Source organism: Acinonyx jubatus, chromosome E2 (genome assembly GCF_027475565.1).
Source record: "Acinonyx jubatus isolate Ajub_Pintada_27869175 chromosome E2, VMU_Ajub_asm_v1.0, whole genome shotgun sequence".
NCBI classification, from domain to species: domain Eukaryota; kingdom Metazoa; phylum Chordata; class Mammalia; order Carnivora; family Felidae; genus Acinonyx; species Acinonyx jubatus.
In genome coordinates, this window is record NC_069396.1 from 12390309 (window position 1) to 12417497 (window position 27189).

The window sequence follows — 27189 nt, forward strand, 5'->3', positions numbered from 1 at the left end:
TTTTCTCCCTCTCTCTCAAAAGTAAATAATACTCAAGTGCTAAGGAATAACTGTGTCTCAAATGTTAGACTTCTCTGTATTCACTCATGTGGGCATTGCCATTTGTAGCATCCAAGGAGGGAATGGGATTATGTCACTGGAAACCAGGCAAGCATTCCTGTTTTGGTGTGTTCTTGGGTACATACATACCTGTTTTATTTTTCAACATAATCTTGAAGGTTCACCATTTTGTTTTCTTATACTGAACTTGAAAATATGTACAGTAAAGAATGTACTTGAGTTAACCGCTTGAGTAAATTTACAAATATATACACCCATGTGATCCCCATTCAGATTAAGACCCAGAGTAATTTTTAGCACTGTGGGAAGGCCCTTTCAATCTGGAAGGTCTGTGTCTTCTAGTTTGGAGAAGTTTTCCGGCATTGTGTCTTTGGTAATTTCCCCCCTCTATTTCCTGCGCTCCTTCTTTCTGAAGCTGTTCATCCGTGTTGGATATCCTATGTGGATTCTTTGTTGGTCCTTTTTGTTTTGCATTCTGACAGTTCCCTTCAGCTTTAACTTTCTACTCTTCTATCAGATTTCTTTATTTCAGCTGTGCTTTTCATTTCCAGGAGCTCTTTCCTGTTCTCTGTTCTTTACCTCATCTTCTTTTACCTCTCTGACAATATTAATTCTAGGTTTCTTCTTGCCTCTGCACTACCCATTTCCTTTTTTTTCTTTTGATTGCATTGGTCCCTGTCTTTCAGGTTTCCTCTGGTGACTGATACTACCTGGCTCTCTGTTACTGTCAAAGAGTGATCAGTTTACATGTGTGACGGTGGGCTTCTTTGGAAGGAGGTCGTCTGGGAACCAGACCCTTTTTTTGGAGGGTGCTCAGATGTCACTATCTCCTGGGTTCTGTGTTACTTATTTGCTTTTGTTCTTTTCTTGGGCTGGTCATTTTCCCCTGAGAAGAATCCTTTTGTCACTGTACGAAGACTATACAGATCAGCTGTAGGGGAAGAGGCCTGAGGGTCTCACATTCCACTTCCTGCCCTGTTTTGAGCACAGCTCCTCATATTCCCACACTGCTCTGCCGTTTGTCCCAGGCCTGGGCTCCTCTGAAGTAGTTTGTCTGAAGCACATCACCACCCCCCCACCCGGGTGAAGGAGAGGTGGCTCTGTGGGGTGTGTGTAAACCGCTCTCCTTAGTCCTCTTTCAAACAGTTCCTGTTCTGTTCTGCTTTTGGTTCTCCAGGCTTCTCTTCCCTTGTGTGCAGGCTGAAGCCTCCAGCTCCCGAGCTGGCCTCGGTTCTGCAGCGTGAATCAGCTCGCCTCTCATCCACTTCCCCTCTGCAGGCACTTTGGTATTTGTTTGCCTTCTTTAGATCGATCACCATTTGTCCATCCGCTTTTCATTTCCTCTCTCATTTTCTTTGTGGGTTACTGTGTTGTACGTTTTTACTCTGACTTTCGTGGGTCTTCAGGGGAGAAAGAAGATATGTCAGGTATGTTTATCCTGAAGTGCCTACTTTTCTTCTGCTGCTCTGCACTTGCTCTGTAACGTCTCTGGGCCCCCCTGTTGATGGCGCCCCATGTGTATCGCTCTCAGCCTTTCCCCGTTTGTCATGCTTTCCCGTTTTTCATGCTGAGAGGAAGATGCCAGCCTGCCTGCTCCAGAATCAAGTGATTCCTTCAGAGTACGTCAGAGATGCTAGATCTTTGTTCTGCACCAGCAGTTCTGAAAGTTCTGTGAATTTGTCTTACCTGTGCTTGCTTTCTTCTCCCCTAACCTTCTCTTCTGGGGTTTCTGCTAGAGTTTTACAGGCCGTGTTAACTTGCATTTCCCATCTCTTCTGAGCAGGGACTGTTAATCTTTTTCTTCATCATTGAGCCCACCTGTCCTCATGGATGCTCTGGGGCTTGAAGTGTTCTCTAACAACAGCTGATTAATGGCTGCTGAGATGTTGATTCACACAATGATTTTTCTCTTAAAACAAAGGGAAAATAGGCAGAACACAGGACATTCCTGTTTTCAGATCCTTTATACTGATTGGCACCGTGAACATTATCAGCCCTTAATGTGTTATTTTCATTATCATTTTATTCGTTATTATTTCCCTCCCAATAGACTTGATTTAGTTGCCTTTCCCAGGTAGTCAACTTGCAAGGGAATTTGAGATTTTCTCCAGGATGTTTGGCAAAGTGATAAGTGATAGGTTTAACACACATTTACTGAATGCCAAGCACTATGCCTGGTGAGGAGGGACATACAGACACTGGAGACTTGGTCCGTGCTCCACTCGGTTGGTTCAGGACCAGAGCCTTACCATGGGTAGTTGTACTACAGAGATCAGTGCTGCTGTCGCAATGCAAACAGCGTGGTGGGAGTTGTGTGGGAACCGGAACTACCCCTAGCTCAGCAGTTGGGAAAGGCTGGAGCGAAGTGGGCTTGGAGCTGAAGCTGGTGGGAAGATGTCAGACTCCCAAGGATCCAGTCGGGAAGACCATCTCTGGAGACAGGCTCTCGCAGGGACGTGGCTTCCACTTGCTTAACTGTCACCTTGAATTCCTCCTGTCCCTTGTATGCCTTTCAGAGTAGATAAACGTCATATAAACCTGGGGATTTTTTGAGCACTCTTTGCAAACCATATGTAATTCCAAATGTGCTTTTCTGTCTTAATGCTAATGCTGTTATATTGTCATCATGTTGATGTTGTTTTCCTAGCCGCCGATTCTTATACATCGTTAATCTAGATGCCCCTTTCGAAGGTCACCGAAAGATCTCTCGCCAGAGCAAGTGGGACATCGGAGCTGTGCAGTGGAATCCTCATGACAGCTTTGCGCACTATTTTGCAGCTTCGGTGAGCCATTTAAGGAGTACGGGAAAAGGCTGTTAAAAGTGTGAGCTGGGGCTGGTAGGTCTATGTTCTATGGAGAGAAGAGAATATAACTCATTTTTCAGGCAGAAAAGAAGTGTGGATGGTTCTAAAAGGAAGAGAGAGGCAAATTAAAGACATATATGTATACATACACATATGGCGTATATCTATATATGAACGGAACTGCTGATCCCATCGGTGTCAGATCTTGTGTTTCTAAAGATCCAGATGTTAAAGGGAAATGAATAGATGCCTCCATTTCTGTGTGTGATAAGATCCTGTTTTCACCGGCAGGAATGTAGCTGGACATGACTCTGACCTTCACTGTTTTCAGAGGGATCAGAAGACTCCACACATGCTTTCGCTCAAAGGAAGGGATTCTTTCTTTTTCTTAAAGTTTATTTATTTATTTTGAGAGAAAGAGAGAGGGGAAGAGAGCATTATCATCACGGAGCCCAACACAGTGGCTTGTGAGATCGTGACCTGAGCTGAAATCAAGAGTCAAGTGCTTAACTGTCTGAGCCACCCAGGCGCCCCAGGAAGGGCTTGTTTCTTGATTGGGATTCATTAGATCGGCTAACCCCCTGAGATTTTATGTGCCTGTTTCTGTGTGAATTCTTCCAGGAAAAGATGCATGCATTTTATTAGGTTTTCCAAGGGATTCGTGACTGAAAGAAAGATCTAGGCTAGATCACCTCTGGTATTTCGTCAGATTCTACACCAGCATTCTACTCTCCTAGAACAATTAGAGATCTAAACCTTTGGCTCCTTTGCACTGGGCTGGAAGAACAGTATTTAAAGAACCCTGCTTATCATCCAAGGGATGCAAGCATTCACAGTGCTGTCTACGTCTGTTCTTATCAGAAATGACAGTCTGTGAGAGGGAAGCACCTGAGGAAGAGAAAGACGAGCAACGCTGTCAGCTTTAGAAGGAACAAAAAGCCGCTCTTCCCCTCATTTCCAAAATAGCATCTGACTGTCTGGGGCACCTGGGTGGCTCAGTCGGTTGAGTGTCTGACTCTTGATCTCAGGTCATGATCTCACGGTTCATGGGTTCAAGCCCTGTATCGGACTTTGCGCTGACAGCCTGGAGCCTGCTTGGGATTCTCTCTCTCTCCCCATCTCTGCCCCTACCCTGCTTCTGCTCTCTCTCTAAACAAACAAAGAATCTGAACGTCTGACTCTCACCATGGACATCTGCGGTCGAACTGATGTGGGGGGCTGTTCTGAAGGAGAAGATAGGGCCAGTCTACTGCTTTCCCATTCCCGACCCCTTTCCTGTGAATTAGGAAGAATGCTCTTTTTGTTGGCTTACGCTTTACAACTTCCACTCCCCTCTCAGCCTCAGCCCCTGATCATTGGGTCCAGGGGTCCTAGACCTTAGAGCTACTGACCTCCCAGGCCACATAATTCTTTGCGGCAGGGTCTGTCCTGTGCATTGTAAGAGATGAAGCAGCATCCCTGGCCCTACCTACCAAATGCCAGTAGCATCTTCGCCATCCCCGTCACCATGACAACCAAAAATTTCTCTAGACGTTATTAAATGTCCCTGGGAAGCAAAATAGCCCCTCTTTGGGAACGACTGGTTTAGGCTAACTGGTCAATACTTGGCCCATGTGGATTAACATTGCATTTGTTTACAAATGGTGAGATAGCCTTTTTTTTTTTTTTTTTTTTTACAGTCTTTTTAAAGTAGACAATGTAGGGGCGCCTGGGTGGCTCAGTTGGTTATACGGCTGACTTAGGCACAGATCATGATCTTGCGGTTCGTGAGTTCGAGCTCCGGTCGGGCTCTGTGCTAACAGCTTGGAGCCTGGAGCCTGCTTCGGATTCTGTGTCTCCCTCTCTCGAGCTCTGTCTCTCTCTCTCTCTCTCTCTCTCTCTCTCTCTCTCTCTCAAAAATAAACATTTAAAAAAAAATAGACATTTAAAAAAGTAGACAATGTAATGTCATTTACATTCACATGTTACACAGCCACCGCCCCTCTCTGGTTCCCAAACATTTTCATCCCTCCAGAATAAAATTTTACCCCTCCCATGAAGCGGTTTCTCCCTATGCCCCCTCCCCACGGCCCCTGACAGCCACCAGTCTGTGTTCTGTCTCTGTGTTCTGGATATTTCATATAAATGGAAACATACAATATGTGATCTTTTGTGTCTGCTTTCTTAACTATGCTGTGCCATGTATCTGTGCTTTACTCCTTTTTATGGCTCAGTAGTATTCCATTGTATGGCTATAACATGTTTTGTTTAATCGTTCATTCCCTGATGGATATTTGGGCTGGCTCTTGTAAATAAGGTGGAAGTGGACGTGTGTGTAAATGTAGTTTTTTGAGTACTTGTTTTCAATTGTTTTGGGTATATACTTTGGAGTAGAATTGCAGGGTCCTATGGTAAGTCTGTGTTTAACTTTTTGAGGAACCGTTAGACTTTTCTATGGTAGCTGAGTCGTTTTATAGTCCTACCAGCAGTGTTCCAGTTTCTCCACATTGTCCCCCAAATTAGTGTTTTTCTGTTTGGTTTTTTTTTTTTTTAATTTTTAAAGCATAGCCATCCTAGTGGGAGAAAGTGGTACCTTACTGTGGTTTTGATTTGTATTTCCCTAATGACTAATGATGTTGAGCATCTCTTCATGTCCCTGTGGGCAATTTGTGTATCTTTTGGAGAGATATCTATGCACATCCTTTACTTATCTTGGAATTGGGTTGTATGTCTTTTTGCTGCTGAGTTGCCAGAGTTCTTTCTATATTCTTGATACTAGATTCTTATCGGAGATATGATTTGCAAGTATGTGTCTAATTCTGTAGATTGTCTTTCACTTTATAATGTCCTTTGTTACGTAAAAGGTTTGATTTTGATAAAGTTCAATTGATGGATTTTTTTTTTCTTTTGTTCTTGGTTGGGAGAGAGGCTTTTTCAGGAGAAAAAGCTTTGGAGTTAGGCACATCTGAGGTCAAGTTCTAGTTTTGACACTCCTGTTTTATCTTTTGTACTCTCCCAACTTTCTGAGCCTCAGCTGCCTCACCTGTAACGTGGGTGATGATAGCCAGCGTGCAGTGTTGTGTGACGGAACGGAGGGCGGGTCTCTGAAGATTCCTAGTACGTTGGGCGCCTGATGGCTCCGTTGGTTGAGTGTCTAACTCTTGATTTTGGCTTACATCGTGGTCCCAGGGTGGTGGGATCGAGCCCCATGTCAGGCTCTGCTGAGTATGGAGCCTGTTTAAGAGTCTCTCCTTCTCTCTCTCTCTCCCCTCTCCTCCTCTCTCTGCCCCTCTCCCGCACTCATGCTTTTTCTCTCTCTTTAAAGTAAATAACTGAAAAAATGAATAAAAACAGAATCTGTGTATTAAAAACAAGATTCCTAGTACATAGACTGGTGTTAGCAGACCCTCTGGAAATGACAGGGGATATTATTATATTATGAGGGGACTTTTCTTTTCACTCCTGTTCCCATTGGAAGCTGTTTTGAATTCTAACCGTTGACCAGAAACCTTACCTATTTAGAATTGGAAACTGGCATTTCTGGATAAACACCTTTGAACTTTATACATCTGTCCATCTATGAGCTAAAATGAAAATGAGTCTAGTAATATATAGATATTAATAGATCTGCATCTGTATATCAGTTCAGAAATTATTAGATAGCCTGTGTAGCAGTAATCAGTCTGTTGTAGTCTTTATTCACTTTTGGTGTGTTTCATAAGCTCATGATATTTAGATATTTTGCTGGCTTGTTGTTTCAGTGAAATGTAGCTTTTTCTTTCCTCCTTTCCCTATTGCTGTGTGTTTTTTTCTGGTCAGTCTTTCCTAGTCTTTCCTAGGTCTTTATGCCTAACCCTTTAAGAAATTCAGTATAGGGATGCCTGGATGGCTCAGTTGGTTAGGCGTCTGACTTCAGTTCAGGTCACAATCTCATGGTTTGTGGGTTTGAATCCCAGGTCGGACTCTATGCTGACAGGGCAGAGCCTGGAGCCTGCTTCACATTCTGTGTATCTCTCTCTCTCTCTCTCTCTCTCTCTCTCTCTCTCTCTCTCTCTCTGTCTATCTCCTGTTCGTGCTCTGTCTCTCTCTGTCAAAGATAATGAATAAACATTAAAAAAGAAAAGAAAAGAAATTCAGTATTAGGGACACCTGGGTGGCTCAGTCGGTTAAGCATCCAACTTCATCTCAGGTCACAATCTCACAGTATGTGAGATTGAACCCCACACTGGGCTTTGGGCTTTCATCACAGAGCCTCTGCTTCGGATTCTCTGTCTCCTTCTCACTCTGCATCTCTCTTTCTCTCTCTCAAAAATAAACATTAAGAAAAAAATGTATAAAAAAAGAAATTCAGTATAGGCATATTTCAAGGAGTCTTCTGTAATTTTGTCTTCTAGGATACCCCTTTAATAGTGGTTCTGTTTTCTTTCTTGTGTTTATGTGTTTTTAAAGTGTGATGGATGGACTCTGGGCCTTTGATAAGTGGGAAGAGTGAGCTGAAAGCCTTAGTGTGACAGCAGCTGGAGAGATGGGTGTGTGATGCTTAGAGCTGGGAGGTGGTCCTTTGAGCAGCCTGTGGGGTGGGGGGGGAGGCGTGGGGGTGGTGGGGTGGGGGTGGCGCATCTCTTCATTCAGGTGCTCAGTAGCGCCTCGGTGGTTTCAATTCAGCTGCAATGACTCAGGGTAGATTCACTTTGAAGACAGCACTGCCCTCTCTTTTGGAAATTTATAGTCCTATGTACTGAGCTGAGGTTGGCTCACATGTTAATTGTACTTGTTTCTTTTTTTAAAAAAAATATTTTTTAATCTTTATTGTTTTTGAGAGAGAGAGAGACAGACGGACAGATCATGAGTGGGGGAGGGGTATAGAGAGAGGGAGACACAGAATCCGAAGCAGCTCAGGCTCTCAGCTGTCAGCACAGAACCCGACGTGGGGCTCAAACTCACGAACTGTGAGATCATGACCCAAGCCAAAGTTGGACACTTAACCGACTCAGCCACCCAGGAGCCCCTAATTGTACTCATTTCTGATGGCTCTGTGAGCAAGTCAGTCTGTAGGGTCTCTGCCATGCAAGTTAGTTTCTGCATGGCTTCGTTTTCTCAGCCCTAGGCAGATCGCGGTGAGAGCGTGTGTTCAGGTGTGGGACTGGCTGCCTTCTTCCCCTTGTTTCTTTTCAGAGTAACCAACGGGTTGACCTTTATAAGTGGAAAGATGGCAGCGGGGAAGTTGGCACTACCTTACAAGGCCACACTCGTGTAATCAGGTAGGTACCAGGCCTCCGCAGCTCCTGGCCTGTCTCGCTCTGTCATAGTCCCTCGGGAAGTGATGTGAACGCTCCGTCCCCCTTCCACAACTTGACCCTCTGTGCTGCATTGGCCACGGGTGACTGCTAGGTCCTTGGCGCTTACTGAAGCGGTGGCTCTCATACTGGGGATCAACCAGTATTTAGGAACCAGCATTCCTGTAACTGCTGTCCTCGATTCCAGAAGGCCCTCGGACAGCCCAGTCTGGAGTGAAGGATTAGAGCTGATTTTTGCCATGGGAGGGAGACACAGTTATGCTGGCAGAATCCTCAGCTCACATTCGGCAGTGTGTGGGAGCACAGACAGCAGGACGCAGCCCTTTGCTCTTTCTCCAGTGGCTGTGGGGCACAGCTGCCTCCCACCCATGGCCTTCTGGAGTGTTCCTTGATCCATCCTGTCCTTGGGTCACTATTCCTGGGTAGGGAACACTCATCCTGGGAAGTAGCAGCAGGGAGTACAGGAGTGGGGGAGCTGACCCAGAAGTAACGGGAAAGGCCAGACCCCTGGCCTATGTTAGGGAGGCCTACCCTTCCTGAAAGCTGCATGGCAGTGTTACAGTTTGCCGCTGCTTTGAGAGATGTTGGTTTTACTCAAGGTACTTGTGGTTGAATCTGGTTTAGAAAATTCCAACTCAAAAATCACTTGATGTTTTTGCTTTGGGGGGTGTGTGTGTGTGTGTGTGTGTGGTTGAAGTTGAAATCCTCCTTTTCTTTTTTGGGAGCAGGTGATGGGATAGCTGGTGATGACAGGGGAAAGGACCTGAAAGCTTTTTTCAGAGCTCAGTTAAGTCTTACTCATTCCCAAAGAAGTTTGGAGATTTCTAGCCTATATCATGTTAAGGAGGACCGTTAACAGTGACTCTCTGAAGCCACTAGAAATGAAATCTGCTAGTGCTTTGGAACTGGACTCTGAATATTCTTCTCTTTGGTGTTGTTCTGTTTATTTCTTGTGTTTCCAGTGACCTGGACTGGGCAGTGTTTGAGCCAGATCTCTTGGTTACCAGCTCTGTGGACACTTACATCTACATTTGGGATATCAAGTAAGAACAATTAAAAGGCCAAACCACTGGGTTGTGGGATGATCTGGGACCTTTGTTTTAGAGATCAGCTGTCTTAGTTTGGTTTCCCCTGGGTGTAGACCCCGAGATGAGGATGCCTTGCAAGGACGTTGTTTAGGAGGCGACAGAAGCACTGGCGGGAGGAGAGACGGGAGCGGGAAGGCTGCACACGGAGGGCGCGCTGTCCACGCGGGAGGCAGCATGAGCACGTGGAGCTTATTCCTGCCGGGGACCGCTAGGTGCTAGTGCAGAACTCCTCAGAGGTGTCCCACCCTTGAGGGCTCAGGAAGTGGGGGCGTCATCCACTGTCGGTCACTGGTCGCAGGCTGCACCCTGGGGCCTCCCTTCCCTGGCACTTCAGGCCTGGCACAGAGATGTGCAGGACAGGCTTCAGCAGTCAGGGAAGTCCCTTTGGCAGAGAAACATAGGTGCTGGCGTTTGAAAGTCAGGCTGAAGTTTAACTGACGTGGCAGGTGACAGTGGGGAGTTGTGGGCACAGACACACGTCTGCTACAGCAGGTGATGCTATGAGACACATCTGCTTTGCTCTTTGTGAGGCTTCAGTCCCCCAGGCGGCTGAGGGCCACCTCTCAGGGTTACCCTTCGTGAGGCGAAGAGGGAAGGAGCCCCCAGCCCAGGGCCGGGCATGTTGTCTGTCCCCCTTCTCCCTTTGTAGAGCGAGGCTCCCTTTGCCATAACAATTTGAGGTGACTAACTAGAGGGCGTGGTCTGTAGAGTCCCCCAGACGGGACCCTCTCTCCCCTCAGCGGACTGCTGTGCTCCCAATGGCAGTGGCTCTGTGACCGTTTGCACTGAGAGGTGGACAGATCAGGGAAAGGGAGTCCGAGAGGGTGTGCGCAGCAGACTTCACCTGCATCCGGGACACTGCCTTGGTGGTGATCAGTCTAACGGCAGCGCCGGAGTGGGGACGGAGCGCTAAACCCAGGGGAAATGGGTTTAAATAAACAAAACCCCAGGGAGTTAGGAGGCAAGGTTAGAGTATTCCTCATTTACATGAAATCGTTGTTTTCATAATTTAAGGATTAAAAAATGCTGAACAGATGATGCCTTTTCAAGTTTTCTGGATTAGTAAGCCTGAGCCACGGATTGGCCGTCCGAACCCTCTAGCCCTGGGTTGGTGCCCTGTTCTGTCACTTTACCATTTGGTGGAGAAGTTGTCCTCTGGCTTTGTGGTGAACCCAGGAATCTCTCTCTTTCCAGGAGCCTCCCGTTGTATCCAGGAGTAGGGTTTTTGTTTTCTTTTTGTTTTGAATTGTGGTTGAAAAACCCAAAACATGAAATAAGCCATCTTCACCATTTTTAAGTGTGTGGTTCTGTTAAATATATTCACATTGTTGTGCAACGGATCCCCAGAACTTTCTCCTCTTACCAAGCTAACACTCTGCTCATTAAGCACCTTCCCACTTTCTGTTCCTATGGTTTTGGCTACTTTAGATCCTTCAGACAAGTGGGAGTGGAGTCATGCAGTGCTTGTCTTTTCGGCACTGACTTACTTGACTTAACGCCATGACCTCAAGGTTCATCCATGTTGTAGCGTGTGACAGGATTTCCTTCTGTCAGAAGGCTGGCTAATATTCCGTCGTGTGGCTGGACCACATTTTGTCGATCCACTCGTCTGTCAGTGGACACTTGGGTTTCCACCTCTTAGCAACTGTGATTATCAGAGTAGCTTTTGACTTCACCTTTGAAGTGCTGCTGGGAAGGTTCTCGCAGAGTTATGCCTCCATGACTGTTCCTTCATTGCCACTGGGAGAAATGACGCCAGGAACGGCTTCTTATGGCTTCCTCCACCCCTACGATCAGGGTCACGCCGGACACGCTGAATCACATAGTTCGTTTTCTGTGGCTGCAGCTATGTGATTTGAAATTTAGTCTCAGCCTCATTTGAGGCAGATGAGAAAGTTTGTCCCCGAAGGGAGACACTTTACAGTTGCTTCTAAGGCCCTCACGTTCTCTCCGAGCTCCAAGTACCCACTGAAAGGAGAGTGGAGAAATGCGTGCAGAGGGTGAAAAGTACAGGTGGATGGTGGCCTATGAATCGGGCATTTGATTTCTGACTTTTCTGTTCCAGAGACACAAGGAAGCCTACCGTTGCGCTCTCTGCTGTAGGTGAGTGTGTACTTCCCCCACCCCCACGGGGACTGCCTCCTGCCCACACCCTGGCCGGTGGGGTTGTGAGTCTCTCATGGCAAGGGGCTTGCTTTAGGCTGCTCTCGGAAGTTACAGTCAGGACTGCTGAGTGCGCTCAGGAGCTTATTTCGGGATTCAAGGACAGGAGCTGAAATTGTTTTTAAACTTTTTATTTATGTATTAAAAAACATTTTTTTAATGTTTATTATTTTTTTTAATGTTTATTTATTTTTGAGACAGAGAGAGACAGAGCATGAACGGGGGAGGGTCAGAGAGAGGGAGACACAGAATCTGAAATAGGCTCCAGGCTCTGAGCTGTCAGCACAGAACCCGACGCGGGGCTCTAACTCACGGACCATGAGATCACCACCTGAGCCGAAGTCGGACGCTTAACCGACTGAGCCACCCAGGCGCCCCTTAATGTTTATTTTTAAGAGAGAGGGACAGAGAGAGTGCGAGTGGGGGTGGGGCAGAGAGAGAGGGAGACACAGAATCTGAAGCAGGTCCAGGCTTTGAGCTGTCAGCACAGAGCCCAGCGCAGGGCTTGAACCCAAGAGCTGTGAGATCCTGACCTGAGCCAAAGTCAGACGCTTAACCGACTGAGCCACCCAGGCACCCCTGGGTGCATATAAAAATAGAAGAAAACGAACTGCCTTGTGTTCATGATCCAGCTTCCATAGTTGTCCCTGTTTAGCCAGTCTTATTTCATCTTTACTCCTACCTACTGCCCTGCCCCCCACTCCCATCTTCTCTGGAATTATTTTGAAGTATGTCGGTGTCATATCGTTTCCTCAACAAATATTTCAGTCAGTAATACTTCTACAAGAGAAGAATCCTCTATGGAAATGTAACCACAATACTATGAACAGACCTCTAAAAATGTTAATGGTGGCTCTTTAATATCAAATATTTAAGCAGTATACTGATTTCCCTAATAGTCTCAGTTGTTGTTTTGTTGGTTTTTTTGTTTTTGTTTTTACAAATTATTTAAATCAGAATCCAAATAGAGAACATACTTATAATGGTTGATGGAATTCTCATCTTTTGTGATTGGTAGGTTTCTTCCCCTTCTCCTTTTTTGGTTTGTTTTTCTTTTCCTGAGGTTCATTTATTGAAGAAACCAGGTTTGTCCTGCAGTTTCCCCACAATCTAGATTATGCTGATTGTGTCCCCATGTTGTCGTGTAATATGGATGTCCTGAAACTTTGAAACTACTTTCTGGTCTACCTGTTTTCATTGCTCAGTTGGAATGGATTGTTTTTGAAATTCTGCTTTGGGTCCGTTGTGGGGCATTCCCACTAATTCCTGAGAGTAGAATTTGGGCACAGAACTGGTTATATCACAGCAATGAAGGTCAGTCATCAGTATTGTATTTTGGCATCCTTGTTAAAAACATACATCATCTATCTCTTAAATCCTGCTCCTTTGTATCTGTTTGTTACATTTGAATTCACATGTGGTATTTGCTCCAAAATGATTATGTGATATTTTTTTCTTCCACATCTCCGTGCCCCATCATTTAAAGACATTGAACATCACACCTGTATTAAGCAGGTGGATTATCTGTTTTGTGAAGTTAGGGACCACATCTCTTTTTTTCAGTGCTGTAGCCCAAGGTCAGCATTTGTGCCTGACTCAAGGAGATGCTCCGTAAATGTTTGTTAAATGGCATGGGAGTCAAGCCCCTGTGCCTCTGTGCTAAGTGCGTAATAAATCTGTGGATTTGGGCCACCCCCACCCCCACCCCCGCCACCTCAACCTTTAGGCAGTTATGGTCAGAGACATATGATGGGGCACAGACATGGTTGCAGAAGACATCCAACTGAATGAAAACACAAATGGTCTATAAATGCCTCAGTTGCTCCCCCAGGATTTTGTTGCTTCTACTTAAAGGTTTCTAAGTTAGGTTGGTTTTAGAGGAGCTCCCAAAAGAAAGTTCTTTTTTTCAACCCACTCCTTCTGATTGCTTTCTTTTCTGTTCTGAGTCCTCTAAAGAATAGAGGTAGGGAGTCTTCTTTCTTTCTTGCAGGGTAGCAAAGATTTCTCAGGGTAGCAAAGAGGAGAAAAGAGGCAAATGAGAAGCTGTGGATTTTTGGAAGCTGCTTGATCTACCATTCCCTGAGAGGTTCAGCCTTGGTTCGTATTGCTTCCCAGAGGCCATGGTTCCTATCTCTCCATGAGCACATTGTTTATACCTTTGGGGTGGGGAGTAAGCAAGAGCATGTGTGTATTCAAGAGTATTCTCTGTCTGAGGACACCTGTGGTCTGGGACCTCTGTTTGACTCTGTTGTCATGAGCCTAGTAAAACAGGTTGAATTAGGCGGTTCCCAGAGCCCTTTGGAAGGCTTCATGGTCTGATAGACCCCTGCACTGGGGAAAGTCTTCAAGTAATTCTATCATGAGGAAATGGGACAGACCCTTCTTACTCACCTTCTCCTTGAGCTGATACCTTTTCTTGCTAAGAAACTGTGTCTCCTAAGTAGTGTACTACCTTCCTCCTTTAGGGGTCTCCACCATTCATTCTTCAGTGACTTAAGATGTCCTGTGTCTCAGGCAAAAAACACAACAAACAAACAAAGACTGTCCCCAGAACCAAGCAGAGGTAATTTCTGGACACCAGTTCAGTTTCGTAATAGATTCTCAGTCCTTGCTCTGTTGGTGTCACTCTAGACCTCGTGGTTCAGGTTGCTTTCCAAAGCCCTGGATTCACTGTGGTGTCCCCATTAGTAAACAGCACCCCAAAGGAAGAAATATTATGTGTTGTCTGAGCGAGGACAAGAAGAGATGGGAAGCAGAGCTGTCGTGTTGTTCTGGTTTAACTTAATTAACTTGGTTATTTTATTTTTTGAACTTCATTTATCTTGAGACAAAGAGTGAGAGAAAGCAGGGGAGGAGCAGAAAGAGGGAGAGACAGAATCCCAAGTAGGCTCCGCGCTGTCAGCAAATAGCCTGACACAGGGCTTGAACTCATGAACTGTAAGATCATGACCTGAGCCGAGATCATGACCTGAGCTGAGATCAAGGGTGGGATGCTTAAGCAACTGAGCCACCCAGGCACCCCAACTTGGTTATTTTTAAGAGTCCACCAGAAGTGCTGATATGTCCCGGTTTTCGACAGACCTCAACCCCTCTGGCATTTTACACTATGTCTCCTCTCTTAAGTAGCTCCTTTGTTATTGTTGTTACTTCTTTGTGTTGGCAGAGTGGGGAAAGGACTCAGTTCACGGTGCCAGGGACGTTCCCTTTCCCTGACCTAATGCAGGGCCAGTGACCACGTGTAGCCGCTGATGGGAGAAGAGAGCGTAGGAGGGGGGTGGTACACATACCCTTCTGAGGGCAGAATTGAGCAACATGGAGGCTGAGGAACCTTTGTTTCTCCAAGATTGCCCTCCTAGATAGGCGAGGAGGTGAGCAAGTAAGTGGGAAGGAGCAGGCGTTGAGCTGAGGCTCTTCTGGGTGGGTGCTCCAGGTTGGTCGTCGGGGATGATGAAGAGCCAGGTTGTGTGCTGAGTAGTCAGTTTCCCGCCAACAGAGCCATGTTGAACTGCTGCTCATGAGAAACTGTGTTTCCCTGCTGCTTCTGTGCCGAGGTAACCTGTAGAGTTTTTTCCTAAGTCAGATTGTTTCCTCCGTTAGGTGTCTCTGATCCTGTTCCAGTGTGTTAGTTCATTTATTTTTTGGCTTCATTTTCTCTTTAATGGTGGAGCTGGTGCAGTCCTAGAAACTTGAAGGGTTCTGTTCTCATTCAGCCAGAACTCGTTATCCAGCCCCCCCGGACACATTCCACTCTGGTTCCAGAGGAGTTGACGGCAGCAGCTTTCTTCCCCTGATTTTTCTCTCCAGCGGGTGCCTCACAGGTCAAATGGAATAAAAAAAATGCTAATTGCCTCGCCACCAGTCATGATGGGGACGTGCGGATATGGGACAAGCGGGTGAGTAATCTCTTCCCTCCCACCCCAGGTGGTCTTTAGTCCCTCGCAGCGGGAATGAAGAGGATGTTGTGAGTAGCAGGACTTGTGTTGAGAAGCCAGGGTGTCCTCTGCAGTGTGGCAAATTGCCATTTTAAGATCACGGTGCCAGATGACATTTGCTTTGTGATCAAACTGATGTTGAAGGAAGATAGAGAATATTCCAATCAGTGGTTAAGCAAATGAACTAGGACTGACCTAAGTGAGGGCCCCATTTTGCTGCCTCCTAATTATGATGTCAGGTGAGCCACTCCACTACTCCAAGCCTCAGTTACCTCGTCTTCAAAATGAAGATAATCATAGCGAATGGGTCACTGAGGAGGTCGAGCCTGGGAACCAGACACTGTTCTAGAATGGTCAGCAGGCTTCTTATCCCTGCCCCAGATTGCGAAGTGCAAACTAGTTGTTCTAGGACCTATTCCATCCTGGGTATTTCTGGTATAAATCACTGAGGCGGGGTACGTAGCGTGTTCAGATCCTCCCTTAGACGTCTAGCTGTCCTTTCAGCCTCCAAAGAGCCTGCAGAGCCCGGATTCTCCCCGCACAGCCCGTGTAACTGACGGGCAGGGAAGAGGGGCAGGGTCCCAGGCAGCTGCTGCCACGGAGAGTCTGTTTGGAGTTCGGTTTGTTGGTATCGGAGAAGACAATGACTCGGGGAAAGGCCCCCCGAACTTACCTGCCGTATGATTGGGTAGTAACGCACAGAGCAGTTGACTTCTTTCTGTAAGATCTGGGGTGTCCTACTGCTTCCCGCTTTCTGGAACTGGAGGCTAGAGCTCCTCAGCCTCCGGGGAGCACCCACTTGTCGTTTTCCCGAAACCGTCAGCCTGGGTGCTGACTGTCCAGTCTCAGCGTGGCCCTGGCAGCCTCGCCCCTTCCCTCGTGGCAGGGAGTTGGTCATGTGGTTGGGGAGAGGGGAAGGAGATGAAGCGGAGACGCGGAGTCTGCCGCGTTCGGTGCCAGGACCTGCTGGGGCAGCGTGTGCCGCCGAAGCCCTCTGCCTTAGGTGGCTCTCAGGTGAGCAGGTGAGTCCGTAAGTAGAGGTGGCCGGGTGCACCTTCTATGTGTTAGTTTTTGTCTGTGTCCCTTCGTCCAGTCTGGTGAGAGCCATTCGCCCCTCTCTTTATGTCTTAAATTGGCAACTGGTTTTATTCCTTTCATCATTAGCGTAGCACTTAAACATAGTAAATGGTTTAAATAAAATATTTGGTTAATTTGCAGAGCATATATATTTGCTTTAGAATGTTTTCAGGCCGTAGGCAAGATAAACCATTTGGTATTCAGCCATCAACCCTGTCAGTACTTGTTTTCCAGACTAGCATTGTTCTTTGTCTTTCAGAGACCGACTGCCGAACTGTCCCTTTCTAGCCTTCTGACTGTTGCGCTAACAATCCTGACTTCCCTCGGCAATTTTACCTATTTTGTTTAAATTTTAACCTTGTTTTGTTCCATTAATACTTAAGACTTTTGCTCACATGGATTGTAAAACTTGTAGGTCATATTCTTACTTCTCTGGCACTTTCCCATGTCAAAGCAGCACTGATGGTACCAGGCATCAGAGCCTTAAAAAAGTGCAGTATCAGTGGGAATGTTGGATTTCGTTCACACACCCAGATAACTGATAATAGTAACATTTACTAATCGTTCATTGTGCACAGCATTGTTCTAAGAACTCTCTATATGACTAGCCTTTAAAATAAGTGGTTTTTATCCCCATTTTACAGACGGGTAAACTGAAGCATGGTATGTTGTCAAGATTTAAACTCAGGGAGGCCTGATTCTGGAGACTGCTCTTAACCTCATAGACCAACACTAATTATAGAAGTAATAGATGCTCTTTGTAGGAAATATAAAAGGAAAAATAAAAATCATTTATAGACCTATTACTCAGAGACAAGTGCTAACATTTTGGCTTTTTGGCTTTTTTTTTTTTTCAATATATGAAATTTATTGCCAAATTGGTTTCCATACAACACCCAGTGCTCATCCAAAAGGTGCCCTCCTCAGTACCCATCACCCACCCTCCCCTCCCTCCCACCCCCCATCAACCCTCAGTTCTCAGTTTTTAAGAGTCTCTTATGCTTTGGCTCTCTCCCACTCACGTTTTGTTTTTGTTTTTGTTTTTGTTTTTGTTTTTGTTTTTTTTAATGTTTTTTTATCTTGAGACAGAGAGCAAGCCTGAGCAGGAGGAAGGGCACAGAAAGGAGAGACAGAATCCGAAGCGGGCCCGACAGTGTCACTGTGGAGCCTGACGTGGGGTTCAACCCCACAAAACGTGAGATCATGACCAGAGCTGAAACCAAAAGTCAGACGCTCAACTGACTGAGCCACCCAAGTGCCCCTGTACTTTTTTCATTTAACGTTACAACACATGCATTTTCCCTGTGCTATAATCCCTAAGTAGAACATTTAGTGGCTATATCATATTGGATCAGATAGCTAGTCCATAATCGACTCTAAAATTTAATTATTCCCCACTTACTATTTGTGTTGTTTCTGGTTTTCTGGTAGCCCAGATAATACCAAGATGAACATCTTTTGTTATCTAAAGCTTTTTGTGAAATGAAATACTCTCTTAAGAAAGGAAAATTTGAAGTTGGTTGATAAAAATTGTCAGTTTTTTGCCAAAAGGTTGTGCTATTTGGTATAAATAGCAGCAGTGACAAATGCAGCCTTGTCAGCATTGAGTGTTATTTACATATGTCTTCTAATTTGATAGCTTAGTAATATTTTATTTTATTTTATTTAAAAAATTTTTAATGTTTTATTTATTTTTGAGAGAGAGACAGACAAAGCATGAGCAGGGGAGGGGTCGAGAGAGAGAGAGAGAGAAAGAAAGGGAGACACAGAATCTGAAGCAGGCTCCAGGCTCTGAGCTGTCAGCACAGAGCCTGACGAGGGGCTCAAACTCATGAACTCGGAGATGATGACCTGAGCTGACGTCAGACACTTTACTGACTAAGCCACCCAGGCGCCCTGTAAAGTCTTCACTTTAATGTATATTTCTGAGGTTTCCTTCTGCCTTTGTCTTATATAAGCTTATTAATCATGTATTGTTTTCTTTTGCAATGTGTGTTTGTTCTCTTGGGTCTTGGTGCTCGATTACTTAAATTTGGTGGTTTTACCTCCAGGATATTGGGGTGGGGTGGTCTGTTTGCGTGTCACAGCCCTTCTCCTTGAGTGATAGTGAGGAAGGGGGGCCGACACTGCAGTCTGTCCTATTTGGGGGAAGAGCACACACCGCCTTGTGTCCTTCATTAAAACTACGCGTGGCGACGGAGCAGAAAGAAATCTGGCTCACAGGCCCATATGCCAAGCATGTGTGAAGGAGAGCTGGATAAGTCTTTTTCTGTTTGTTTGTTTGTTTGTTTGTTTTAAGCAAAACAAAGTGGAGTTTCTTAAGGATAGAGAGAGGATCTGGTAATACTCTTGTGTCCCCCCGCTGCCCACGTAACAGTCCGTTACATGGTAGACCCTCAACGAGTGATTTGTAAATCGACAACACTCGGTGCTGATCCTGTTGTAGAAACCCAGCACCGCAGTGGAGTACCTCGCAGCCCACCTCTCCAAAATCCATGGCCTGGACTGGCACCCAGACATCGAGCACATTCTTGCTACCTCCAGCCAAGACAATTCTGTCAAGGTGAGTGACCCACTGGGACAGTTGGGGTTCCGTGTGTGGGAGGCACCAGATTTCGTAACAGCACTTTCTTTGGAAAGAAAGCTACAATAAGTGAGCACAGTGTGTGTGTTTTAGGGGTGCACGGGCACGTAAACCTGGTTACGTAGGCCAGTAGGAATGATGGGGTAGCGTATCTCCGTTGCGGCTCCTGGGATTTGTTTAGACGGTTTCCTCTTTCCCTTTGTGAAAGGGAGTCAGAGACTAAAGCATTTAGAAAGGAAAAGCTTATTTGCAAAGAAGTTGTCAAGAAGTCAGCTTTCAGAGAAAAAACAAACCAACCAAAAGCAAACCAAACCAAAAAACCACACCAGATGTAAAAGCCCCCAACGTTGTTAAGGTTACCGAGTTTGTGGTTCGTCTCCCTGGGGTGGAAAAATAGCAATTTTCTCACAAGATGATCATGTCTGCAAAAGTTAGGACATCTTCAGTCATCAGCACCGCAAAAAGTCGGGGGCAGAGTTGTTCTACTAGATTCTGTAACTTGCTGGAAGTGCTCGAGGGTTTATGTGTTTCAGTGACCCTCGTGTTTGTGGTTTATCGTGGAGTGTGACGTTTTGTGTTGTTTGCTCCTCTCCCGACTGTGGGGTGTGCTGTGTTTACGAAGTTGCAGGGCACAGAGTCAGCCTCGTTCCACATGTCCTCCTTGAGCTCAGGTCCCTGTCTGGAAGGACAGAGATTTGACCACAGAAGTTTACTTAGCAGTTTTGCGATTCAGCATCGTTGATTTAACGCTCTGTTTACATAGGCTCCCGTACCACGTCTTCCTGCGGTGTGGTCAGACACTACGGCCTAAAAAGTTAACTTCTGCCTTGAGGATTGTCAATCCCTTTGGGTTGGAATTTACTTTTATATGCCACAGCGGGGTTTTGTTGGTTTGCTTGTTTTGGATTTGGGTTTTTGTCACCTTGTCGCCCAAGTTCAGAACCCAGAAACCATCCAGTTCACCCCCTCCTCTTTCCTCAAGTTTGTCGCCGTTCAGTGACATCTTTCCCACCTGTGAGGCTGGGATTCCATAGGTATTAAAGCAGGTGACTGGCCAGTTTCCACCTGTGAGATTCAGCCCCTGTTCCTTACTTGTAGGCTTAGCCTACGTATTAAATGAGATTTTTTGACATGGTATTTGATGTGTTCCACTATATCCTGGTGGGTGGAAAGCAGTTTTTATTGAATGTAAATAAATAGCATAATTGTAGAAAGTGTAGGAGTTTAGAGGCACTTTGCATAATATTCAACCGTTATTTTTAATAATTTGTAGATAAGGGTCAGTATGTCTTTTTTTTCCCTACATAATCATTTTCTTAAGTTTACCTTAAGAAATATTAGCTTATAATTATAGTAATTTTTATTATATTTTTATTTTCTGAATTCTAAGGGGTGCACTGGAACAAGGTGCCATTGAATGAATGTTTCACTCGAGTTAGGAAATTGTTAAACTGTAAAACTGTTGAATTGAGGCTTAGAACTAGATCGAAAAGAAAGAAAAGGATTTTTCTTTTATGGCTATTAAAATTAGAACATTAAGGAAATAAAAATAAAAATAGAACATGACCACAATGAAATGACTTCATACCAGGTTAGGTGGTTGCTTTTTTTCCTGAACTTGAGTTAAGCAGCCTATTTTACAACATTGCCTTCTTTAGACAAAGTGTCCTGGAAATCCAGACACGGTTCCTCAGTACATCTGACAGGTGTGTGTCTGCCCATGGGTCAGGGTCACCTTGCTGAGAGAGTCTTGTACCCATGACGCTGTTCAAGAATGTGATTCTTTCTTGTCTGAGGCTCTTCTGATATTTCTTCAGAAGCCTTCCTTTCTGATCTGTAGCTCATAGCAAAGGCCCTTTGGCAAGTAAGAGAAAAGCAGAAATCACCTATGAAGGGGAGGATGGCATGGCTCTGGTTCTTATAGTGACCAGTCTGTCAGATTGAAACAGACCAAAGTCCTCCACTCACATGCAATATGTAATCATTCCGTAAGACTGTCAGTGGTTGCCTTGAGAATAAGATCGTGTTCTGGTGAGCGAGGACTTGGTCAAATCCCCAGGGTCCTCTACCTTGTCCCCTAAGTTATATAATCCTTTTCAAAAAAAGGATTACTTTTGTTAACAGTTACCGTGACAGTCTGTAAATGCGCATGAATATGCTTCTGTCCGACATGACAAGTAACCAGTTGCCAAAATGTATTCATAATACTAACGTTTTACTTGTATGTAATTAGCTTAGGGAGACTGAATTTTTTTATTTGCTTGTTTTTCACATATGGGAGACTTGGTAACAGGAAAGCATTCATAAAGTGTTGAGCTAATTAAAAATCCGGAGAATGCCAAGCAGACCTAATGATGTCTAGCTTCCCTTCTTTTACGAGTTGAGGGAGCAAGTTGTAGTTTTCCCTGTGGCCATCTGGGAAATGCTGAGGCAGTTTAGCTGGAAAAGACATCTTAAAAATTTTATTATTTTGAATATGGAGCCCAAATTTGACAAAAATAAAGTGTTGTCAGAAGGAACAAGAATTGCTTTATGTGATTCCTTTAGAGCCACACTCTCCCCGAACCCCTGATTTCTAGCAACCATTGTTGTGTTCTCTATCACTGTAGTTTAGTCTTTTTGAGAATGTCATTTAAATGGATACATTCAGTATCTTACTTTCTGAGTTGGCTTCTTTCGCTCAGCATAGTGCCTTCAAGATTCATCCAAGTTGTTTTCAAAATCGATAGATCATATACTTTTTATTGACGAGCAGTAATCCACTATATGGATATACTGCTACAGTTTATTTTCTGTTGACCCATTGAAGGACATTGATGGGGCTGTTTCCAGCTTTTGGTGATTATGAATAGAGCTTCTATAAACATTCATGTATCGATTTTTCTGGGAATGGACCGTTTCCACTTTCCAGGACAAATACACAGGAGTTGAGATCACTGGGTCAGTGGTATGTGCTCATTTACTTTTTAAGAAACTGCCAAACTGTTTTCCAGAATGGCTGTCATCTATTTTTTTTTTTTTTTAGTGTTTTATTTATTTTTGAGAGAGACCAAGCAGGGGAGGTGCAGAGAGAGAGGGAGTCATCTGTTTTTAAAAATAATTTCTTAGTGGGGCGTCTGGGTGGCTCAGTCGGTTAAGCGTCCGACTTCAGCTGAGGTCACGATCTCACTGTTGGTGAGTTTGAGGCCCGTGTCGGGCTCTGTGCTGACAGCTCAGAGCCTGGAGCCTGCTTCAGATTCTGTGTCTCCCTCTCTCCGTGCCCCTTCCCCGCTTACGTTCTGTCTCTCTCTCTCTCAGAAATAAATAAACATTAAAAAAAATTTTTTTTTAAGAGAAAATAATTTCTTAGTACTTGAGTAATTCAGAGTCTCACTCTCGGTCCTCCTGCCTTTTGTGCTCTGCCATTTCCTGCTTTCATGACAAATGTTCAAGCTCTAAGTGTAGTTGTCCTGTCATGGAAAACACAGGCAGCTCAGGCAGAGTGTGTCTGGCTTACCTTCATATGTTCCGCGGCCTCAAGTTCCGCGTGTTCGGGGGCGGTGGCGGAGCGGGTGTGACCTTGCACAAGTTAGACTGTTCAGTAATTTAGCTTCTTCATTTGAAAAAGAGATGAATAACACCCGTTATTTGGTTGTAAAGATTAAGCGGGATACAGAACTGAAAGCTCCAAACTCTGGAATGCAGTGAGTAGTCAGTACATCAGCCTAGTTCCTAGTTACATTACCCTACACGGTGTAAACGCGATGTGGCGTGAAAACATGTCATTCTTACCTTTCAATTACAAGGCTGTTTAGTAGGCAGGCTGATGATGGTGATCTGCCCCCCGGGGCCAGTCCTCGTGGAGTCTGGAAATTCCCTGGGAATGTTTGTAAATGGGAGAGGGAGGGTTGTGTCTCTGCCACGGTCCCAGGGCCAGGGGGCTGCGTGGAACACACCGAGGACAGAGCGAAGCTGGGCTCATTTCACTTGTCGAGTCTTTTGATGGCATTTAGTTCACACATTATCCTGCTCTCTTTCTTCCAGTTCTGGGACTACCGCCAGCCTCGGAAATACCTCAGTATTCTCCCTTGCCAGGTGCCCGTCTGGAAGGCCAGATACACGGTGAGTGGGACACCCCACCTCCTGCTGGGGAGCTTCAACTTGGTGTTCCAGATGTGGGGGGGGGGGGGGCGGGGGCCACGAGGGCCATTTTCTCTTACTTTCTCTGTGAGGCAGTTTTCACCTCCTGTCCTGGTTGAGGGGTGGGGGCACAGGTATTTAAAAACTGGCGCTTCGAGTGTTGGGGAAGAATCTGCACTAGGATTGCTGGCCACCACCTGGGAAGCCGGGCAGCACGAAGGTGGTCACTAAGGGCAGGGGGAAGTGGGGAGATGGAGCCACAGGGTTGAAGCGCTTTCAGTCAGTGGATTTCTTCCCGATGGTGGGAAGAATTCTGGCTTTAGATTCTGAAGACCTGGGTTTGGGATCCATCGATGCCATTTAGTTTTTCCCCAAGATTTATTGAGATATAACTGACATATAACATTGTGTCAGTTCAAGGTGTCTGATACACTTATATATTGCAAGACTACTGGTACCATAGCTAATACCTCAGTCACATCACATAATTACCATTTCTTTTTTGGATTGAGAACATGTGATATTACTCTCTTAGCAACTTTTATGAGTGTAATATGGTATTGTTCACTCCCGTCACCATGCTGTATATTAGATCCAAAACTTACTCGTCTTCTAACTAGAAGTTTCAAGTGGAAATCTGACCAGCATGTCCCCATTTCCCCCACCCATCAGCCCTTGGCAAACACCATCCTGCTCTCTGTTTCTGTGAATTCAGCTGTCTTAGAGTCCACATGTAAGTGACCTCACCCAGTATTTGTCTTTCTCGGACTTATTTCACTTAGCGTAGTGCCCTCAAGTCCACCCATGTTGTGGCAGATAGCAGATTTCCTTCTTTCTCCTGGCTGAATAGCATTCCATAGAATATATCTAATACGTCTTCTTCATCTTTCCATTGATGGACACTTAGGTCGTTTCCATATCTGGGCTGTTGTGAATAATGTTGCAATGAGCCATTTAATGTTTGTGTGGCCTTGGGCAGGCTACTGGATGCTTTTGAGCAATAGTTTCCTCCTCTGTAGAATATGAATAATAATTTTTACTAGGTCTTCCTTTTTATTATTGTGATAAAATTTACCACTGTAAGATGTTCAATTCAGTGGCATTTAGCACATGCACAATATGCCTTTCCTTTTGAAAAATTGTGTGTGAAATGCTTTGTAAACCATAAAATGCCACAGATGGGGGGGGGCAGGCTGTTATCAGCCTTCCCACAATTTTTCCCATTGCCACATTGATAGCTGCTGATCAGATATAATCTATTGTCCTCAGTGTCAACTTGAAAGGGAGCACAGAGGTGAATAAAGCTGCGTTTCTGCATTAGGCTGTCACCCTGAGACTCTGTGGAGCATAGAAGATAATTTAGGGATTAAGTGGCTTTTGCATCTAGGAGTGCTTGTCAAGAAATCAGACATTGTTCTTATGCAGTGAAATACTTCTCTGGATTAATATGTTTACTTTAAAAAATAAACAGAGAAGTCCAGGAGTGCTGCCAGGAGGGCAAGTGAAGATAAATGTGCTTTTAGATGACTGTGGTTTATTCCTTAAAGAACAGAGGCCGATTATCTACCAAATGGGCCCCTCAGCTCCCTAGCAGATGAGGTGTGGATAAGTAAAACATGTCAGTCCTGAAATTGGAGGGTTTTCCTCTGAAAAGCTGCAGTTTTGGGGCCAGGGAGGTGCTGCCTGATGTGGATGTGTGCTTCCGGTGTGTGTCCACATGGCAAGAATTCTGCTTGCCTCTCTGGGGTTTTCCCCAGGGTGTCTTGCACACTCGTTCTGGGGAAGCACTAGGATGCGACACAGTGTTTCATGATACGCAGCGGTCAGAGCCATTTGCTTGTTTCAGAATTTAAAGTTCTCCAAGGATTTGGCTTAGCTTTATTTTTTTACCGGCTGTGGCCCTTTCCACGCGAAGAAGAAGTAAAATAAATGCAGAAGGAAAGTAGATGTGATGGTTAACTTACGGTATGGGAAAAAAATCTCCCCCGAGTGGTTGGGATCCCCCCATCGTGTAATTTATTTTAGTTAGGAAAGCATCCCAACTTGGGTAATTCAAGATTCAGCGGAGTCTCCCTGGAATAATCACCTTCTTTTCCCTTTCCTGCCGTAGCCTTTCAGCAATGGACTGGTGACTGTGATGGTTCCCCAGCTGCGGAGGGAAAATAGTCTTCTCTTGTGGAACGTCTTTGACTTGAACACGCCAGTGCATACCTTTGTGGGGCACGATGATGTGGTGCTGGAGTTCCAGTGGAGAAGACAGAAGGAGGGTGAGGGGGAGCCTGATTTCCTCCTGAGCCGTGGTCCACGGCATCTCCAGTCAGGGTTGGCCGTGTGGCCCAGCATGGGCACCTCAGGGCTGGGCTTTAGAAACGAGAGAGTCAGGGGGGTCGCCACCTTTCACGGTAGATGGGTAAGGGGGTGTACGGCTGTGGTTTCTCTCCCAGGTTTCCTCCTCTTCTCTTATGTTCAGTGTCATCTCTCACCTGTGTGGAAGAGATCCGGAAGAGATTGATAGACTTCCTGTCGGATCATCTCTGGGGCTGAAAAACTCTGGGGTCAGAACCCTCAGAAGTCTGGCATTCGCCCCTTTCCACTCTCTTGAGGAAGGAGACCTGAGGCCGTCATCAGCGCTGCCCACCAAATAACCCTAGTTCTCTTCACGGCACGTGGTGGTGTTTTATCTCCCCCCTCCCTGAAGATGGGTTTGGCCAAACGTCTTGCTTTGGTCGTGAAACGTGAACAAAGAGATGCCATCTCTTCTGGGCTGAAGCATTAACGGCCATTGTGCAATTAACACGCTCTCTTTGTTTCTGCCACAGCAGCTGGCAAGACTCCAGCTGGAGCTGTGCCCGTCGGCAGCAAGGATGAGGTGGGGGTGTAGAGGGAGCAAGATGTCCTTGCTTTAGGCCACTGAGTTTCGGGGATGGTTCTTGAACCTCCATCTAGCCAGCCCTCACTAATGCAAGGTCAAGTGTAATGGGAATCACAAGCCCTCGGCCTCCGCTTCTCCACCCGCTCAGTGTGCAAATTTAGTTGCAGCCTCTCTTTTCTTGAGACCTTACTGTTGTGATCTCTAAAGGTTTTATGCAACGGAAGTGGATTTCAAGGTCTTTCCATATGATAGACGGAAAACCAGGCAGTGGAGTGGTGTGGACTGTCCAGAGTCCCGGGAAAGGTCTCTGGTAATCCTGAGATCAGAGCAGTCCTCTTATCCCGGCTTGTTTGTGACTTCACAAGCCTCTTCCAGGATAGTTTTTGAAGGGACTCATTTGATCACCCCCTGAATTTTCCCATCTTTATTTCCCAAATCTCCTTGCTTCTAGAAACGTGAGGCTGCTTGGTTTTTATCCCATTAATTTGCATGCATGACTTTGGCTCTCAACTTCCTCTCTTGCATTTTGCCATCGTAAATAGAAGATGTAGTTTCCTCGTGGTTTGGCAGGGAGAGGTTGGCCTGTAGTTTTGGATTGGAATGAAAAGGTTTTAGCAACCCATTTTCAGCTATCTGTGTTGTCTGTAAGCCGGCAGGGTGAATTGTGTTTGTTGGGACCGTCTAGTCAGTAACGAGATTTTTGAGTACCGGTTACAGGTGCTTTTTTTTTTCAAATTCCTTTTTATTGTAAAGTATATCATCTGTGTAGAAAACTGCATAAAACGTGTACATTCTAACAAATTATGAAGCGAAAATATACATAACTACCACCAGGGTCTAGAAAGAGAACATTGCTAGAACCCCAGAAACTTCTCGATCACAGTGCCCTCCCTTCCCCAGAAGGACACGCTGTCCTAACACTCATGAGAATGATTATTTTTTTAGAGTTTTGCCACCCATTAGCGCATCCCTTGGAATAGTTTCAGTGTGCTTGTCGAACCTTTTATAAGTCTAGTCATCCTGCATGTATTCCTGTATTTCACTTCTTTTTCAACTTCAGGCTGCCCCATTTTATTTTTACCGCCATGTCTTCCTAGTCAATTTTTACTGGTTTAATTTTGGTTTTCACTGCGGTGCAGGGGCTCTTAGGTAGGAAGAGAATCGGGGTGTTGTAGCCAGGGGAAGAAGATGCTTCATGAAGGAAGCGGCAGTCG

General features: G+C 45.4%; 1 protein-coding gene across 7 annotated transcripts in view; it reads left to right on the top strand.

Annotated features, from left to right (window-relative positions):
* WDR59 (WD repeat domain 59) overlaps positions 1 to 27189 on the top strand; it is an 84284-nt gene that overhangs the window by 18933 nt on the left and 38162 nt on the right. For 5 of the 7 annotated variants that reach the window (XM_015087195.3, XM_015087196.3, XM_015087197.3 and 2 more), the window contains exons 3-10: positions 2708 to 2843; positions 8019 to 8104; positions 9103 to 9183; positions 11294 to 11331; positions 15196 to 15284; positions 18847 to 18963; positions 23008 to 23085; positions 25214 to 25370. In XM_015087195.3, coding sequence (XP_014942681.2) covers positions 2708 to 2843; positions 8019 to 8104; positions 9103 to 9183; positions 11294 to 11331; positions 15196 to 15284; positions 18847 to 18963; positions 23008 to 23085; positions 25214 to 25370 — 782 coding nt within the window. The remainder of the gene's footprint in view (positions 1 to 2707; positions 2844 to 8018; positions 8105 to 9102; positions 9184 to 11293; positions 11332 to 15195; positions 15285 to 18846; positions 18964 to 23007; positions 23086 to 25213; positions 25371 to 27189) is intronic. The other 2 variants (XM_027076213.2, XM_015087198.3) reach the window with 2 other exon arrangements.